Source organism: Danio rerio, chromosome 13, assembly GCF_049306965.1.
Source record: "Danio rerio strain Tuebingen ecotype United States chromosome 13, GRCz12tu, whole genome shotgun sequence".
Classification (NCBI taxonomy): domain Eukaryota; kingdom Metazoa; phylum Chordata; class Actinopteri; order Cypriniformes; family Danionidae; genus Danio; species Danio rerio.
Window position 1 is genome coordinate 6,387,367 of NC_133188.1, and position 19,682 is coordinate 6,407,048.

Genomic DNA, 19,682 nt, shown 5'->3' on the forward strand with positions numbered 1-19,682 from the left:
TGAGTCTTTTTTTGTGGAGGACGAATTAAAAATTTGTCAATTTTTTTGGTCAGCCAGGGGATTAAATTAACTAAGGCAACATGATCATTCTCCTACGGAACCCCGGAAGGGACGTAGTGGAGGAGAAAAAAATTGGCTGGGTGAAAAAAAACTATTGGGTAAAAGAAAAAAATGGGTGGGAGGAAAATATATTTCTAAGTTTTTGCATTCTCTCGCAAAGTTGTTTTGCGTTCCCTCGCAAAGTTGTTTTGCGTTCCCTTGCAAAGATGTTTTGCGTTCTCTCGCAAAACTGTTTCTCCACAAACACTTCCTGTACACTTCACTTCTCACGTAAACCCTCCCATTTTTGCTGAAATTCTCCCATATTTTACCATTCTACCCCACTTTCTTTACATTACTGTGCGCTAATCGTTGCCTTTCACTTTGCAACCTCTGAACCAGTGAATGCATGCAAGCGCTGACTGACAGACGCGCTTCGTACAATAAACTGATCCCAGATCAGCGTCTGTGCGCGCCATTTAAAGGGACACTTCTGTTATCAAACAAGTGAGCAGCAAATGAATCTCATGTTTTTAGTTTGATAACAGAGGTGTCTCTGTAAGAATGCACAGATCTATAATGAAAGCAGTCCATTACTTTAGAAACTGTTAATTTAAGAGAAAATAAGCTGTTTAAAATAAAACATGCAGGACGGAGATGTTTCATATTATTAGTTTATTTGTCTGTTTAAACATACACCCGCTCCTCTGTAAATGTCGTGTACGACGCTGATCTGGGATCAGTTTATTGTATTGAGCGCGTCTGTCAGTCAGCGCTTATACATGCATTCACTGGTTCAGAGGTAGCATATGAAAGCACAGTAATGTAAAGAAAGTGGGGTAGAATGGTAAAATACGGGAGAATATCGGCAAAAACGGGAGGGTTTACGTGAGTGCAGTGAACAGGAAGTGTTTGTGGAGAAACAGTTTTGCGAGAGAACGCAAAACATCTTTGCAAGATAACGCAAAATTTGCGAGGGAACGCAAAACATCTTTGCGAGGGAACGCCAAAACTTAGAAATATATATTTTCCTCCCACCCATTTTTTTCTTTCACCCATTATATTTTTTTCTCCCAGCCAATTTTTTTCTCCTCCACTACGTCCCTTCTGGGGTTCCGTATTCTCCTAATTGTCCACTGCTAATTGTAAAAAAAGAGCTCACTGAGGCCCCCTTGTGGGCCGGGAGCCCCCTGTTGGTAACCGCTGCTCTAAAATATGTTTTATCAATACATTAAATCTGAAGTTTTAATATAGCACTGCAAGCCTGTTCATGCTGATCTTTGAGATCGTTTTGCCCTGATGTCATTCCAAATGTATGAACGATCCGTTCGTGTATGAAAGGCAAATATTGATAAAGCGCATATTTGAATAAAACATGAATGCCCCACTCAAAATGCAAATAAATATGGCTCAATGTAAATGTGCACAACTTTTGAAACTTTAAAAATTTTACTGCAGCAGTAAAACATCAAACATGATAATGAAGAAATAAACAAAAGCTTAAGCGTATGTTGACATAAGAACTAATCTTATTGCATGTCAAGCATGAAGGGTTGAGTTTCTGTTTATCAGTTTTGATGTGCTTGAATTGTGCATTGATTTCTGTATATGAGAATCTTTAAATAAATCTTTTCATTGTTTAAACTGGTTGTCTCAATTGAAGACTGTTGTTATTAATGACAAAAATGACAATTTAGCATCAAATATTCTCTTAATGATGCCTGATCATATGGATGGATTACTGAAATATTTTAGGATTATAGTTGTGATTTATAGCTTAGCTTTATATTAGTTAAAATTATAAATTGAAAATTATATTATAAAATGAAAATGGTCTTATCAGTCTCTCACATTTTTTGTAAAACTGACCTTTTAAAAAGCATAATTGAGTACAGCCCATTTTAAAAATGAATATTTTGATCCATTTCTCACCTAATTCTTCATGTACGAGCAGGCGGAGCCATTTGAATCTTTTTGGCTCGAGACGTCCGGTCTCATTTACTTCCATTCATTTATAGACGTTAAAACCAGGTCGTTATGCTGCTTGATGTTGCAAACTTAGATTTTCTTATTATATTATTCTACTTGGTCTGTATAGTCATGCAAACACTTGTTTGTACAGCAAGTAGTTTGACCCTTTTCTGACGTTAATTATTCCATGTTATTTCTCCGGTAGGCGACTTAATCTTAAGTTCTAAAACAATCGCAAAAACGGGTGCACTTCCGCATTTTAGAAAGAGGTCAATAGGCAGTGTATTTTAGTGCATTTAAACAAAACAGCTTTTCCAAACGGATATATTTAGTATATTTCACATAAATGGGAAGTTAATATTCTAGCCTGCAAATGTGGTTACTCAAAATTCTTGTTCAGGCACATTTAGTAGACCTTATTTCAGCTACGCTTTTTTCTCCAAAACTTACTAACCACGAATAATATTTTTTTTCTTAAAAAACGCATTTATGTACATCAATATTTCTCACATATTATTGAAGAACAGTCTGTGCTGAATAAAAAAAATACATGTTGGCCAGTACAATGTAATAAGTAGCTGAAATAAACTATAAACATGTCAGGGCATGTCAAAACATCTCAGGGGCCCCAAAATTATCTCAGACTCCTGAGGGGTAACAGTTCCTCCTTAACACTTCCTGTGTATACTCAGGGCTCAAACTGAACATTTTTGCTTGGTAGCACTGGTGCTTCTAACTTTAAAAATGTGGTCGCACCAGCCAAAATTTAGTCGCACCCACCAGGAATTATGAGCATGGTTACTAAAAGTTTTATATTAACAGATTTATTGCATTTAAAATCATCCTGACGATTAAATGGATTAAATAGAACATCCCATGCTTAAAATGTCAGTGGCTAACACTGTATCCTGAAAACTTTGTCACACAGACTTCACAGTAAATACTTTTAAAAGTCTTATCCACTCTTCGTAAAGTGTATCATTAATCAGCTGTGTCATTTTTTTGTAACTTTAAGTGGTTTTTAAAATAAAATCTGTCAGTGTGCTTTTCATTCACTCATCTTCAGCACATTACATTTTCGGGGCTGTAGCTCTCTGTCATCTGAAGGCAGATAGCATTGACTGAATGATTGACGGCTGATATTAACCAATCCATTCGCGTTCAGTTCTAGAACCGTGCACCAATCCGAGCTTGAAGGTGGGATTGCGGGATTTGTTTACTGTAGAAAGTTGACAGAACTACTGTTTTAAACTATTATCAAGCATTTTTAGGTGCAAAGATGCAATCTGTGTGAATGTCTCCTTAATCTGCGCATGCAGTGAATATTTTGCAGTGAAAACTGGTTTACTACAAACTTATGCACTCGCACAAATGCTCCCAAATATATTTTGAGGTCGCATAGATAAAATTTCAGGTGCATATGTGACTAAGCAGTTGCTATTTCGAGCCCTGATACTGCCTCTTCTTGATGAATCACCGACTGCCTCCTTTATTGTTAGTCGCGTTGGACGAAACTTGCTAAATGACTAAATGTAAATTTAGTTCAAGAATGATGAAAGATCTCATTGGATTGAAATAGAAGACTAAATGTGAGATACCGGTGTATGCAATTGCTCAAACAGGAAGTTTATGCAACATATATTTTGAAACAGTTGACCTTTGGGGCATTTGGGTTGTTCATATAATCTGAAATGTTGATACTTTACATTTACAGCTACCATGGTGGGTGAGCGCCGCAATGGAAACCTGCTGGTTCAGCTGGGCCCGAAGCTGCAGGCTTACCCAGAGGAGCTTATCCGCCAGCGGAGGACTCACGACGGCCAGACGGAGTATCTGATCCGCTGGAGTCTTCTGACCGTGGAGGACAGCAGCAGTTCAGGCTGCAGCAATGAGGCGAGCGGCGGTAGCGGCAGCAGTTCAGGAGTCGGTGGATCCAGCGGCTCCACCTCCGGAGAGAGCAAGACTGAGAGCATCCTCATGTGGATGTCCACCGAAGACGTCTACGCCAACTGCCCCACTCTCCTAGGCAAGCGCAAGGCGGACTCCCAGAGGCCTCTGCTGGAGGAAGAGGAGCGTCCTAGCGGCCAGTTTCCTGCAGATGTCACCTTTGATGAGGGAGAATTGTCAGACATGAAAGATGACGTGAAGAATCTGGTGCGGCGTGCCCGGAAGCAAATGGCCAAGAACAGCGACTTCGGTATAAGCATCACGCACACCATCCACGTGCTGAGCGCCTATGCCAGTATCGGCTCACTAGTAGGAGTCTTCAAGGAGACTGGAGCTCTCGACCTGCTCATGGAACTGCTCTGCAACAAGGAGCGACAAACCAGGCGCAGCGCTGGCAAGATGTTGCGAGCCTTGGCTTCTCATGATGCCGGTAAGTCTTTATTACACTGTCTATCGACTGTCATCCTTTGGATATTCTGCAGTGCTGTGTTTGAGTGGTTGTTTCCAGTGGTTTTAAGCAAAACTCTTCTCACTTCCTAGGGAGTTTCCTTTGAGTGAAATGAAACACTAAAGAAACTCTCCCTGAAAAATATAGTTGTGGTGGCTAATATATTAGACTTTACTTTTATAATTGATGCTCTCTTTTTTTTTGTGTGCTGATATTTATTTATTTTTATTATTATTTGTAAAGTGCTAAGATTGTAAATGGTCCGACTTATGTAATACATCCTGTTTTTGAGACACTGAATGTCAAAGGGTTGGTGAAATTTGATTTTAAGCATACTTAACAGGGTTTAACGTAGAGCTGCCATTTCTGGCTAAAATGAGAATCGCAATTTTTCTTTTTCTTTTTTGCCTAAAATAAAGTTCACGATTTTCTCAACATTCTGTAGATGTAAAATATTGATTAATATGAGTGGGCTATTGTTATTGTTATTCTCAAACATGTAGTAAAACAGCAATAGGCTTTGTGTTGCTGTACTGTTGGTTAAAATGCTAAATTTTGTATTGACTTGGAATGGTGGACTTGAACAGACTTTAGATTTGTCCTGGTCATTAATGCTAATGATAATTCCGATGTTGAATTTTTGTGTTTGAGATATATGCTTACAATCTGTCATTTTCTGCTTAAAATCTGTCACTGACGTAATTTTCGTGAATAAAGACGACTTGGTGGGTATTTTTCGAATTTTGGTGGGTTTTGGATACTGTTTGGGCTGGAGTCAGTCGGCTACATCTGGCAACACTGTGCGCGCTTTCGGTTTCATTTTCACTGCTAAGAGCGGTTTACGTCCAGCGCGGCTCCCAAACGATCACTCTGTGCCACAAACTGAATGTTATTTACAACATTATTACCTGTAATTCACAGCCTATGCAGGACCTGTTCACTAAAGTAAACTTCATTCAGAGGCGCGCTCTCATCCGCCCGCCTTCCCTCTGGTAACAGCTGATGGTCAGCTCACGTCACGTGTGATTTTGCGGTCGCAAATGCATTACATGAAGACAGAAATTACATTTTTGAGGTGAATTATATCTTATAAATACAGTATGTGACTCTTTCAACACCATTTGGAGGTGTCCACGTTGCTTAACAACGGATGTAAAACAATGTGAAGACTTGTGCGGCCACCGTTGCTTCTCTCCTGAACTTGAAAATATGATTGACACAATCGTAGAAATGCTGGATTAAGATCGTCTAGGGGGTCGAATTGAGATCGTGATCTTTTTACGATTAATTGTGCAGCTCTAGTTCAACGCTAAGTATTTTTTCTACTGGCCCCACCAAAAAAAGAAGTTAATAGCTATTTCTTTGCCATTGGGCAAACCATATTGTCGAGCCTTGCTTAATAAACATATGAAATATATTTCTGATTAATAGATATAACAAAAGTGACCTCCTCCCTAATTTGATGACATTTATATATAATATTTTTGCATATTATTTATAATGCTTTCAAAATGTTATATACAAGTATGAGTATATGGGTATGATAATCTTGGATAAAAATATCATGGTTACGGGGTATTGTGATTACTGCTCTAAAATAAATTCTTTTTAAATGTCTGGGTAAAAAAAAAACTACCCCGCCCCCCATTTGAACGTAATATAATTAAATTTTGAGAAACATTTATAATATTTGGGAACATTAAACCTGTCAGGCTAAGTAATAAAAAGACAACTCCTGCTGTCTTCATTTGTCTTAATTACAATTTAAAATGGCATCTTTGGATATCTTTTCTGCCGGAGATACTGTAGTACTAAAAACAACAACAAAAAAATGTAGATAAAACATCTTACACATACCTTAGGAACGGTATTGCAGAAAATTTTGACGGTTTTAAAACCTTGACTTTTCCAAACCTTGGTATACCCTTAAAACGGTTATCGTTCAATGCCTAGCTGCACGATATTGGAAAAATCTGACATTGCAATATTTTGTTTCGTTGCAATATGAATATAATCCCATCAAGTAATTTGACTGGCTCTATTTGGAAAGATTTCAATAAAAAGCTCGACTGGGGTGATCAAGTCTTTTTCTATGCAGTGTATCTTTATAAAACATAAGAAATTACAATCATATAAATTTACGAACGAGCTAAAGTTAAATAAACAGTGCTTTTTGGGTTTCTAAATAATTGACTAATAAAATAATATTTAATAATATCTTTATATTTTAATATTGACATATATAAATTTAATTCTCTTATTGCATGTATTGATTCAGAACTACTAATAGAAGTGGCCTCAATCTCTGATTCTGAACCAGGAGATCAAACCGATGTCTTTTTTGTTTTCGCCACATGATCATTTGCACATTCAAGTGCATATGGATTGTAGCGAAATGGAGTTTATTGTGGCTTGTTAACTAAAGACTCACTGTATTGGCTTCAGACCACACTGTAAGTTTAATGAAGCTGTTTTCCCGCCAGTGAGCTGTTCAGTATTGGGGATTGTGAGTCATCAGTGAAGGGCAGAGACTGTCACAGCACTCTCAGCACAGGGTGTTGGCGGTGTCTGTAGATCGAGCTGATTCTTTGAGAAGACCAAATTATGCTCTGTAATGTTTTCCATCTTATTTTAGAGAGTAACAGAGTTGTGCCAAAAAAGTAATTCAAGAAATTGATTCTGACATTCTCAAAATGCATCGCTGTTCACTTTTGAGTCGATTCTGGGCTAGTTTTTGACAGCGGATGGTGCTCTGGGCAAGTTATTAACAGCAGATGGTGCTATAGGCTACTTTTCAACAGCAGATGGTGCTCTAGGCCCATTTTTAGAGGCAAATGGTGCTCTAGGCTAGTTTTTAACAGCAGATGGTGCTCTAGGTTAGTTTTTAATGGCAGTTGGCGATTTAGGCTATTTTTTAATGGTAGATGGCGCTATAGGTTAGTTTTTAACAGCAGATGGTGCTCTAGGTTAGTTTTTAATGGCAGTTGGCGATTTAGGCTATTTTTTAATGGTAGATGGCGCTATAGGTTAGTTTTTAACAGCAGATGGTGCTCTAGGTTAGTTTTTAATGGCAGTTGGCGATTTAGGCTTTTTTTATGGTATATGGCGCTCTAAGCTAGTTTTTAACGGTAAATGGTACTCTAGGCTAGTTGTTAACTGCAGATGGTGCTCTAGGCAAGTTTTTAACATTAGATAATGCTCTAGTCTAACAGAAGATGGCACTCTAGGCAAGTTTTTAACAACACATGGTGCTCCAGGTTAACATCAGATGGCAATCTAGGCTGTTTTTTAATGGTAGATTCGCCATAATAGTAGATGACACTGCTAGTTTCTAACAGCAGATATTGTTCTAGGCTAAACTAGCTAGTTTTTTCTAGGCTAGTTTTTAATAGTAGATGGTGCTCTAGTAGAGCTGCACGATTAATCGAAAAAAGATCGCGATCTCGATTCGACCCCCGAGACGATCTTAATCTAGCATTTCTACGATTCTGGCAATCATATTTAGGCTAGTTTTTAACAATATATATCCCTAGGCTAGTTTTTAACAGTAAATGGTGCTCTAGACTAGTTTTTAACAGCAGAGTGGCACTAGGCTAGTTTTTAACAGCAGATGCCGCTCTTAGCTAGTTTTTAATTGTACACGCAAATGCTCATGAGGAAAAGCACTTCTGAAGTCAGAGATCGATAGCGAATCGGCCAATCTGTTAGTTCAAAAAATTGGAATCAGCCATTCTCTGTGCATTACTAGCATTTCTTTGTGCGACTAAAATCTGCTCACTGTGATGATGTCCTACAAAAATTGAAATAAAGGAGATGCTTTATTAAAAAGTTGTCGCCAGGTTGTGGAGATGTTTTGTCTTTTAACAATTTACAAAATAAGAACTTGCAGGACTCAAAAAGCTAAAGTTATTAAATGTTGCTTTTAGTACGATTATTGCAGTTTTTCTTTGTCAAATAGGGAAATGTTGGTAATGGACCCTCTAGGAAGGGGGACTTCCAGTTCCTTCTCTCATTCTTTTGACTCTTATTCATACTCCTTCACAGGATGTGCTTATTCATCTCTAGTTCCTCTGATTGGGTTGAGGCATTTGTGTTAGTCACTGACCACACATATTTGGGCGTATGCAAGCCTGGGGATTTATTCAAACAGTATATTAGCAGTACTTGTAGAAATATAATATGACTTTTTGTACTGAGTAATGTTAAAGTACTGAGATAATGTAATATAAAGAAGTCACTCTGAGATGCTCAAATATTTACTATGAGAACATTAATGACTTGAATTATTGCCAGAAAGTAACCAAATTACATTGTTTCCTATGCTTTATGGTATTGTTGTCAAAATTATGAATACTGAAATATTTAAAACCAAGATATTACTTTTCTGCAGTATCCATACCTTCCTCTTTGTCTCTCAACAGTGAGTCACATAAGTCCTTGTCTCCTGCAACACTTTAATTTAGGCCAATTTAAGTAGTTTGTTTGTAATTCAGCCCACCACAATCTAGTTTGTGCCACCAAAGTTTCACTTTGTATTAATTAAAGAGCCCCTATTATACATATACATTAAAAAAGGTCATATTTTGGTTTTAAGTTTTTTGCATGAGCAGAGGAAATCGCTAAGAAATTTGCATGCTTATATTACATGAATGCGATATCGACTTGTAATATGGCGCTCACGACATTTGTCATTGAAATAACGGTATAGGTAATTAATAGATCTGTGTAGAAAATGCCTGTCCTGGCTAACACAGCTGGAAAAAATCCTAGAGGAAAAACTAATGTAAGTAATATTAATTCAACAATAACTCTCCAGTACCTATAGCAAAATTGTTAACATAAGAACTTGTCAATACTTTCGTCTTTTATAATGAAGTACCGATAAAGTACTGACTACCGAGTTTCGGTACCCATCCCTAAATATGTTGCTATTGTATAATCTATTTTTAGGTCCAAAATAACATTCAAATATGGCTGGGCAATTCATCAAAAAGAATCCCAAACTGAAGTTCTTGAACTTGTGCCATTTCCACATGTTCTTTTGTTTTTTTAAAATCCCATCTATACTATATCCTTTTAAGTCATAATGCTGTGTGTGGAGAGAGTGAGTTCTTGTGAGTCTCACTGACAGCTCAGTGAGAGTGTTGTTCATATGCCAACAGCCAAGCTAAGTGTTATTCCTTTTTTTAAACCAAACATTGTCAGTGACTTGTGTGTGTAATGATTTTTTTAAAAATTCTTTAGTGGTGTCCTGCTACTTCAATAGCACAGTTGTCACGTTAAATAGCACAACCCTATTAACGACCAAAACAACAATAACTATAGACCGCTTATGTGTACGTGTGTGTAGAGCTCATTTATATAATGACATTGCCAACTACAGGCATTGCATAATAGTTTATTTTTTTACCGATCTATGTTAAAGGGGATCATTTTGACTTTTTGACTTTTGCGTCTGTACCCAAAACTTTCATTGCTCTATCAATATGCATAATAAAATGATAGTTGGTTCACAGAACGAGCACACACCATTTTTCTATACAAACTTGTATGATACTGTAATAATATTGTTTTATTATATTGTTTAATAAAACAGTTTTTAGTATCAGATGATTAGTTTCATTGTTATTACTACATTTATAATAATGTAAACATTCTGGAATGATTCATTTTCTGAATATTCATGTTAACAGCATAAAAGCAAAAACTACTACACGGTTCTAGTTGGAAAAACGGTCTGTTTGCACTTTGTATGTTTTGATTCGTTTTCCTCTTTGCCGTTGGTTTAAGGTAGTAATCCCATCCCAAAATCCTGCTCTGTGGTTTAACCAGAATTTGCCATGACAGACCAGTCCTTAAGCAAACATAGCAATGTTTAGATGGTACACTTTCAGTTTCTTGAAACTTTATAATGCTTCTTAGGAGGTGGTTGTTAAACATTGAATTAACTGTCTGTAGTATTGCACGTGCCATTTCTTATGTTCATGTTCACACATTTCTTAAACCACCATGATGACTACTGACTATGGTGTTCTGTACTCTGCTGAAACTTTGTAAACATAAGCTGAATGTGTATGGTCTTGGACTAGATGGTTTGACAAAAAGTAGTTTCTGAGAAGAACATTTAGGAATTGGCACAATTGTTGTTGGTCATGTCACTGTAAATGCTGTTGATCATATGATAACTAATAGGTTTTGTGTCAATTGCCATTGTTTCTCTAGTTGTTTAACCCCAGTCAAGCCTTTAAAAAAATGCTAACATTTAGTATTGGTCAAGGTTAGTTATTCTGCACAACAGTTTATTATAGTAATTATCTATCGTTATTTTAGTATGACTTTTCTTTGTTTACCCATAAGCTGAGCCATGTATTAGCACTGTTTACTTTTTGCCAAGATTGGAATAGATCAATTCTTTAAACATTTCTTTTTTTTCTCTATGTTCCTTGTTGTCCAATTTTAAGTGAGTTTTTGTGTGTCTCTCTGCATCTGTTTCTGTTTTTGTTAAGGTTTACAAGTGTTAAATTATGCCTATATTTGTGTTTAACACTCAGTTGTGTTTTACAGATGAGCATATGGCAAATGCATAATTATAATGTGTAATATTATTGTACCTTTTTAGTACACTGCCTGTCTAATAAAGGTTTTGTTGGACTGCTTTTAGCTTTGATTTCGACAAGCATTTGTCAAATGTAACATTTACTCCCATCAATAGTTGCATTCATTTTTTGCCATGATTTTGTATTCATCATCAAATATTCTCAATAGGGTTAAGGTCAGGACTCTGTGGTGCCCAGTCCATGTGTAGAAAAAAAAAAAAGAAGGTGCTTCCTGAACCACTCTTACCATTTTAAACCTGAGGGATCCTAGCATTGGCATTGTTTAATAATACTTGGCCTTCAGGGAAGAAAAAATCCATTGATGGAATAAACTGCTCCCCCTATTAACCTCACCGATAATTGTTTTTTTTTAATGCTACACAGCTCTTTAATCCCAGTCACTTAATTGCCACATTTCTTCCACAAAGATGATAGCTCCCCACTATCTTTTAAGTTTTTAAAAACATGTTAGACAGTTCTTAACGCAATTTTAGTAGTTTCAGTCATTTTCTTACAGGTTTTCTTTGCTTGAGGCACGCCAATAATTTGACCCCTCTGAAACTGATCATACCTTTCTACGACCACTGGATGCATCGTTCAAGACGGCAGTTTACAAAAAGAGAAGTTACTCTCTGCATCAGTAAAGATTAAATAACTCATCACCATCTGAAACATAATCATACATGCAGCAGTCATCCAATGGCAGGCTACCTATTTGCTTAGTTAAATCCAGGTGACTCTTTTATAGACATGCAGTGTATCTTGATTTGTTATTTATTTTTTTGTTATGTTACTACAAATTGTATAATAATACAATTATAAATGAATACAGTTTGAAGAAATCAACCCGTAAAAAAGTCAGTGTTAAGGATTCCGTTTCTCTTTCAGGGAGTCGTGCCTATGTGCTCCTGTCTCTCAGCCAGCAGGACGGCATCGAGCAGCACATGGACTTTGATAACCGCTACACCCTGCTGGAGCTCTTTGCAGAGACCACCTCCTCCGAGGAGCATGGCATCTCCTTTGAGGGCATTCATCTTCCCCAGGTACTCATCTTCCCTTCCGCTCTAGTCTGAATCACTCTCCAAAGATTAATGAGCTTCCTTGCTGACTGCAGTCTGTATGGGAAAAGGTCTCACAGCAGCTGCGTGACACCCAAAATAATACTCCTTCCGCGAGTATACATGACACGGCACACGAATGATTGCAATAGAGTTCATGTTACTAAATCAGCAGCATGATGCTCTAATACAGTAGTCACCAATCTTTTAAGCCCAAGATCCCTGAGCTCAGCATTGCTGAAGAACTGATCAAAAAAAATCTGACAGAATTAAAGCTACATTTTGATATTTGCATTTTTAACTTGAGTCCTTTATTTTACGATTTTGGAACTATGGTAAAAGTACTAGTTTAACCTACTTGAAAAATTTTAAATCGATCCATTGCAAGCTAGTAAATCGATGACTGCCACTGAATGACCCTACTTGAATAATGGAAATTTGGGTGGGAATGCCCCGTGACATTGTAATCAGGTCATGTATAGTGTCCCTAGCTATGTTTCCATCCACCTATTTTTATGAGCATTTTGGATATCCGCTTAAAAATCGGTTGATGGACATGCCAGGGTGCAGATACATTTTGAAAATTTGCATAAAAACATATGCACATAACTGAGTATGATAAACTTTTTATTCGATAAGAAAAGATGTGCATAAACTACAATGGAAACACTTTTACATAACAAATTCTAGTATGCGCGTTAAAAGGTCATGTGATTTTGTTATAAGCAATGTGATGATAAAAATGTGTGCGAATGGACAAACCAGCAGGCTGACCACATTCTAAAACACCTTAACCATTGCAGTATTAGTGTTATTATATTATTAATGACCTTCAGAATCAAGATCTTCTGTGCTCCGCGTCTCACGCCTTCAAATGCCACTGCGCGCTCACTGCGTGTCGGGATTTCCTTCTGAGGCGCAAGTCGTTTATTAAATGAAGAAAGGATTCAAGCAGCAAATTCTGTTTTTACTATAATATTTGGCGCCAGATAATTAGGAAGTGACAATTTAGTTCACTTTGATTTATTGTATGGAAACGCTGCTTTATTCGCACGTCTTATAATAATCCAGTTAATTATCTAGTTTTGCGCATAAAGTAAATTAGCATTTCTAGATGGAAACATAGCTACTGTAAACGTAAAAATAAAAGCAGATTCAAAAGTTAATAACTTGGACAACTAAGGATGGGCGATAAAATCGCTATCAATACTTATTGACCGGACACCATTGTCAGTATCGACAATAAAAATGATTCGATATGTAGCAACATATTCACACGCTTGCTCATCATGTCATCAACTGCCTGATGTTCCAATTCACATAAACGTGTGTGTATTTTGTTTTTTAATAGACTGTATAAATGATCTTAAACGTGAGATGGGCGTGGCTATGTTTACTTGATGCCGCGTGTTTGCCTCATTCATAAAGGTGTAAGATGCAGGATTTATCGTGTAAATTAATCTGTTACTTCCCAAATACATGCAAGTGGCTGGTGAACTTAGAGAATAATAGATTTAACTTCACTGTTACTTTCACTACGTGTATCTGATATGAATAAAACTCATCTGCAAATCATATTTGAATGGATGGTTAGACTTCCATAGACTTCCTTGTGTGTTTTACAGACTCTAAATGTATTTTTTTACTAGTACTTGGGTGTATTTACATATCTAAAACATAAAATAATCATTGGGTGATTAAAAACGCTGCATAATTCTGATAATATGACAAGTCTTTCTCTGGCTCAGCGCCAGACTTTTCAGTTGCCCCAAGGGTTAACAAGCTAACGCTAACTTGTCATGCTTGTCAAGCTGGATAACAAGTAAACACCAGCACCAGAGACTTTACGTTCCTCACTTCAAAACGGAACAAAAGTAGAATTCTGTAGTAATTTACCCTGCTGTTGAACTACTTCCTATTCATCCCTGTCTATGAAGCGCCGAACATTGCATCAGTGCACAAGAAAAACCGCATTCACTCCACTCGTCGCTGAACAAACTTTTTTTTTAATAATCAATCGTCCCCACGTCTCGCAAGACAACGAATTGATTATGAAATTTGTTACCACTCTTTTAGTAATCGATTTTCATCGATTTAATTGATTTGTTGTTGCAGCCCTACATTAAAAGCAAGTAAAATAGATTAAAACTAACGTTTCAAAGCTGTCCAAATGTGACTGTTTATGTGCATCAAACTGCCGACCTGAAGTTCTTAGCGTCCTCCTTACGCATACACGCAAAGCATAATGGGTAATTTTGCATTCTATGAAAAAGGTCTATAGACACTAAAAAACACTAATAAATATGACGAAAGCAACTAAATGGAAAAGCTGAAATGAGATTATATGCTAATTTAGGAGATAATTTAAAATCTACTTTTTATGTGTTATTGTTAATGATCATAAACGTATTAATCTTGTACTATGTAAAATGATTGGTTTGTAGATTCCTGGCAAGCTGCTTTTCTCGCTGGTGAAGCGTTACCTGTGTGTCACTTCACTGATGGACAAGCTGAACACAGCAGGCGTGGAGTCGACCTCTGAGCGCCAGGACGTCGGCCCCTCCTCCTCCTCCTCCACAGCGTCCTACCAATCAGAGCAAGCTCGAGTGCAGCGGGAGTTCGAGTTCACCATGGCCATGGCTAACCTCATCTCAGAGCTGGTGCGGGTCATGGGCTGGGACCGCAACCGACAGCTACCCTTCTCCTCCAGCAGCGCAAGCAGAGGCCTGGACGAAATTAATAACGAGATCCAGAAACACACAGTCCGCTCCATCTTTCAGCCACGCTTCTCTTCTTCCACTTCTATCATGGCCGCTACAGCGATGGCTGCAGTCACGCCACCGAAGAAGAAGAAAACCACTAATGGTTTCAAGACACGTTCTGACTTCTCTTCACGTTCAGCTTATGTGGAGTATGTGCAGGACAACCTAAAGAGTGGCATGATGGTCCGTATGCTGGAGGACTATGAGGAGGTCAGCTCCGGGGATGAAGGAGAATTTCGCTACAGTAACGACGGCTCACCTCCAGTGCAGGTTAGTGAGTTAAGCTTGCTATTAAAAGGTCTCCAGTGTAACCATGGGTGCTTCCGAAAATGTAATAGATTATTATTACACCACTTATTACAGAAACAGTACTGCTAGAAAGTTTTGGTTTTAACAAACAGAACTTAGAACCATTTCCAGGTTGGAGGAAAGTCCTTAGCCCAGGTGGAGGAGTTTTCGTATCTCGGGGTTTTGTTCATGAGTGAGGGATGGATGGAACGTGAGATTAACAGGCAGATTGGTGCAGCGGCAGCAGTAATGCGGTCGATGTACCAGTCTGTTGTGGTAAAGAAGGAGCTGAGCTGAAAGGCAAAGCTTTCGATTTATCGGTCAAACTACGTTCCTACTCTCACCTATGGTCTTTGGGTCATGACTGAAAGGACAAGATCTTGGATACATGCGGCCAAAATGAGTTTCCTTCGAAGGATGGCAGGGCGCACTCTTATGGATAGGGTGAGGACCTCTGACACTCGGGAGGAGCTCAGAGTAGAGCCGCTGCACCTACACATCGAGAGAAGTCAGCTGAGGTGGCTCGGGCATCTGTTTTGGATGCCTCCTGGACGCCTACCTAGGGAGGTGTTCCAGGCATGCCCCACCGGGAGGAGGCCTCGGGGAAGACTCAGGACATTCTGGAGGGACCATGTCTCTCGGCTGGCCTGGGAACGCCTCGGGATCCCCCCGGAGGAGCTAGAGGGAAGTCTGGGGTTCTCTCCTAGGACTGCTGCCCCCGTGACCCGGCCCCGGAATAGCGGCAGAAAATAAATGAATAAATGAACTTAGAAGCTGTAATTTTATTAAATATAAAATGAAAAAATCACAGGTTGTTTTTGGTCATGTGGTTCTGGTGACAAGTGAAATTGAGATGGAGGGCAGGAAGTAAAAAACTGAATAGGAGACAGATGTAAGTCCATATTTATTTATTCCATATTTCAAAGGAGATATAAATGGAAAATAACCACATATGTTGGGCAAGATCCTTATATCATGAAGACAGTCAAGTTTTGTACTAAACTAAAAATATTTGCCTGACATAGGCGGTATATACTGTATAAGTTATTTCGTTGTTTCGTGAAAAATACTGTAGCAAAAATACTGTAGTGTTTGGAAGCATACTAAAGATAATTACTTGCATTAAACTGTCAAAGTAGTTATATTGCTGCTGTGGTACGACACAACTGTTAGTGATAAACAAACTATTTAATAGGCTTCAGTTTTCTTAGCCTTAATTATACACCATCACAATGCACCACAGTTTACTCTAACGTTATTTGTTACAGTTTATCAGTGTTCCATACTACGGTATTCCTTAGCATTCATTAACAAAGAGTTGTACACATTATACACTATAGTGTGGTTCAAAAACATGTTTACTATAAGTTTTTTTTGCGGTTATCTTCCAGACATCATGAAGTAACAGATGAAAGCATACAAAAACGTGAACACGTAGTCTGTTATTTATTTATTTTTGTAGGTATACCCCTATTGAATTTACTACACAACCGCTAGTGAAGTACGTTCTAAACAGTATGAATGCGAGTAGTTTAAATGGAGCTCGGACACACTACACCCGCCAATTATCATGTGACCTACCTACGCCAGTTACGCCGCTTCACTCCCATTCATGAATTCTTTTATGTGGCATCATGGGATAGCGTAGCATCCGTTGGATGCATACTTCAGAATGTCACCGGAATTACTAAGGCATCTGGGTACTTCTCGCATGCTGTTTTTTCAATACTATGAAATGAGGCATGCAACTCTGCTTGCAAACTGTTTTAACATACTATGTAGTATGGACGTGTGTGATTTCGGACTCAGCCCATGCCATTTATTCACACTGGCATTCAGAACATGCAGACTACTTATTTAAATAGTCTTTTCACAGTTTAGTATTTGCATGCGCTAGGTCACATCATCTTTTGATAAAGTGTTCAGCCCTACCTTTTCATTGTACAGTGTATAATTGTTCACTTGAGTGACATTCAGCATTGTAGAACTTATTCTAGATTCCTTTGTGACCCTAAATAAAAAGCAAGTTGCTTCACTGGGTTAATTATTATTCCAGATGAACAGTTTTTTTAAAATGGATCAAATATAAATATTCATTTATTTCTTCATTGGGTTTTTGACTGACAAAATGGTTGCGTTTTTTGCCCTTTTATCCTTTCTAGTAATTATCTTTTTTAGAAATTTTGCTAAACCCCAAATGCTTTCTTTTTTGTGTGAGATTCATCAGCGAATGCACCAAAACCAAAATGAAGCAGCGCTGCTTGTTTGAACTCACACTAATAATTGAGCAGCTCATTTCAGAAGAAACCATTGTGTTACATAAGTGATATATATTTTTCTTCTTCTCCAAATACATTCTTCTCAGTTTTATCCATATCATCCTCCATTTAAAAGATTTACCCTTAATAAAAAAGTGTTGAATGTAAAAATCTAATTTTCTACTTGAAATTTTTGGCTTTTTAATGCAGGATTACTCAACAGATCACCCCAGTAATACCTTTTATCAAACAGAGCTTTTCCTGTCATCTGATGAAATAGATATTTCACAAGAAGATAAGAAATTCCACAACCTATTCATTACTTGTGTAAGAATATTCTGAAGCTAAAGCATATTTTAATAGAATGCATATTCTTAAATACATCCTACTATACATTGAAAAGGGTCTTATTTTGATTTTGGGGGTCTCCAGCAACAGGCTGATAAGCATTCAAAGTAAAAAAAAAAACAAACACTTGTCTTAAATTAGGTATTTATTTTACCTAATTATCCCAGCGACTCCCATATTATTCTTTCAGCTATTCATTTGTTCCCAAACCCCTTCTTAGCGCTATGCTAATCTGCGTTGATTGGAGTAAAATGCTCACCATGGCTTATCAACAATATTAAAGTAGTCCGAGTGCGTAGTAGTCCTCAGAACTCTGAAACCCCAGGGTTGCCAACATTGGTATAGTATCCAATTGCAGCTGCGGCCCGAAACAAACTTTATAGTAGTTACTAACACCACAGTACACAGTACCTGGTTCTCAGCAGTGTTATTCAGACACCTCACCCCCGAACCTCCTTTAGCTGTCCATAGTTGAGTAGTGAGGGGTTTGCGTCTTTAATAATCTACGACAGTTTGCGTTCATTGAACAGTAAGATTGATTAATAAATCCATATGAAACAGTTTCTTAAAAGTCACGTCTCGTCTTCAGTTTTCGGCTCAGGCACGCTTTGAACTCATACTACAAGCGTACTGCACCCAAGTGAACCCCGCTCTGGCACACCTCTTCCAATCGGGCCAGGGCCGGCCAACTGAACCGTGTCTGAGCCCGATTCAGAGCACTCGCACTTCTGAAACGATCTGGGGAAACGGGTCTGGGCACGGTTTGGATAGCATAGTGTTAGTAGGCTCTTAATACATAGAGCCTATGCTACTGATGTGGCATTAAAACATAAATATATAAGATATTTCACAATATCTTATGTTACAACACTGCTCTACGTTAGATAAAAAATGAAAAGCACCATGTTTATATTCTTCACATTCCATCATATTTTGTCTTTTGCAGGTCTACTGGAACTCCCTTTCCAGGACCTACTGGGTGCACTGGCATATGATTGAAATCCTGGGCAACGGCACTGGAGGTCAGGCAGAGAAGGAGACTCAGGAAAAGGCGTCCTCCCTCACAGAGACTCTCAAACTCACTACTGGTAAATCAAGAACCATCAAAAACTACCAACATGATTGTGTTTGCTCTGTATGTGTGCCCATCTCCGTTTATGAGTTTTCTTTTGTGTTTTGTGGACGTGGCAGTGAGTCAGACGTTCTTCTCCAAGCCCCCCGGTGGGCTCTACTCATTGCCTTATCTAATGGAGGGCTCGCATGGTGACGCAGGCCGCCTGAGCCGCGCTGAGTGGTGGGAAGTGCTCTTTTTCATTAAGAAGTTGGAACCCAAGCAACAACAGGAGGTCAACAACATCCTACGACAGAGCCTTGATGAACCGGTACTCATCATTTCCAAAGCCTGTCTTTTGTGTCTGGTTTTGTGGGCCGACGTTCTCAAAGATTAATAAATGTAGTGATGTTTGTTTGTAAATGCTTTGCTGGTGGCATCATTGCAAAGGGAAAATGTTTTACTGTAAAAAGCAGGCTAGGACTATAAATTGATAAATCAATTATTTAATATAATCATTTATCGATTTAAAGTAATATACAAGGGATTGGACAATGAAACTGAAATTTTGGAGGTTTCATGGCTTAATTGTTGGAGGTTTCATGGCTTAATTTGACCCGCTTGGTGGCCAATCTTCATTGATTGCATGTTTAACACCATTAGGAGCAGAGTGTGAAGGTTAGATTAGCAAAGTAACTGCACAGTATTGCTTAAAATATTCCAATGCACACAACATCATGTGTGACATGTCAGTACTCAAAAGAGGATAAATTCTTGGCATCTGGGAGAGTTAAGGTGTGGAGAAGCCCCAAAGAAACGTACTACCCAGACTGTTGCATGCCCAAAGTGAAGCATAGGGGTGGATCAGTGATTGTTTGGGCTGCAATATCATGACATTCCCTAGACCCAGTACTTG

General features: G+C 38.2%; 1 protein-coding gene across 3 annotated transcripts in view; it reads left to right on the top strand.

The window, feature by feature from the left end:
* The window catches only part of cul9 (cullin 9), a 67,544-nt gene that overhangs the window by 1,928 nt on the left and 45,934 nt on the right, over nucleotides 1-19,682 (top strand). For all 3 annotated transcript variants that reach the window (XM_073920567.1, XM_073920568.1, XM_073920569.1), the window contains exons 2-6: nucleotides 3,725-4,387; nucleotides 11,890-12,044; nucleotides 14,504-15,091; nucleotides 18,662-18,803; nucleotides 18,907-19,097. In XM_073920567.1, coding sequence (XP_073776668.1) covers nucleotides 3,730-4,387; nucleotides 11,890-12,044; nucleotides 14,504-15,091; nucleotides 18,662-18,803; nucleotides 18,907-19,097 — 1,734 coding nt within the window. In that variant the 5' untranslated portion in view covers nucleotides 3,725-3,729. The remainder of the gene's footprint in view (nucleotides 1-3,724; nucleotides 4,388-11,889; nucleotides 12,045-14,503; nucleotides 15,092-18,661; nucleotides 18,804-18,906; nucleotides 19,098-19,682) is intronic.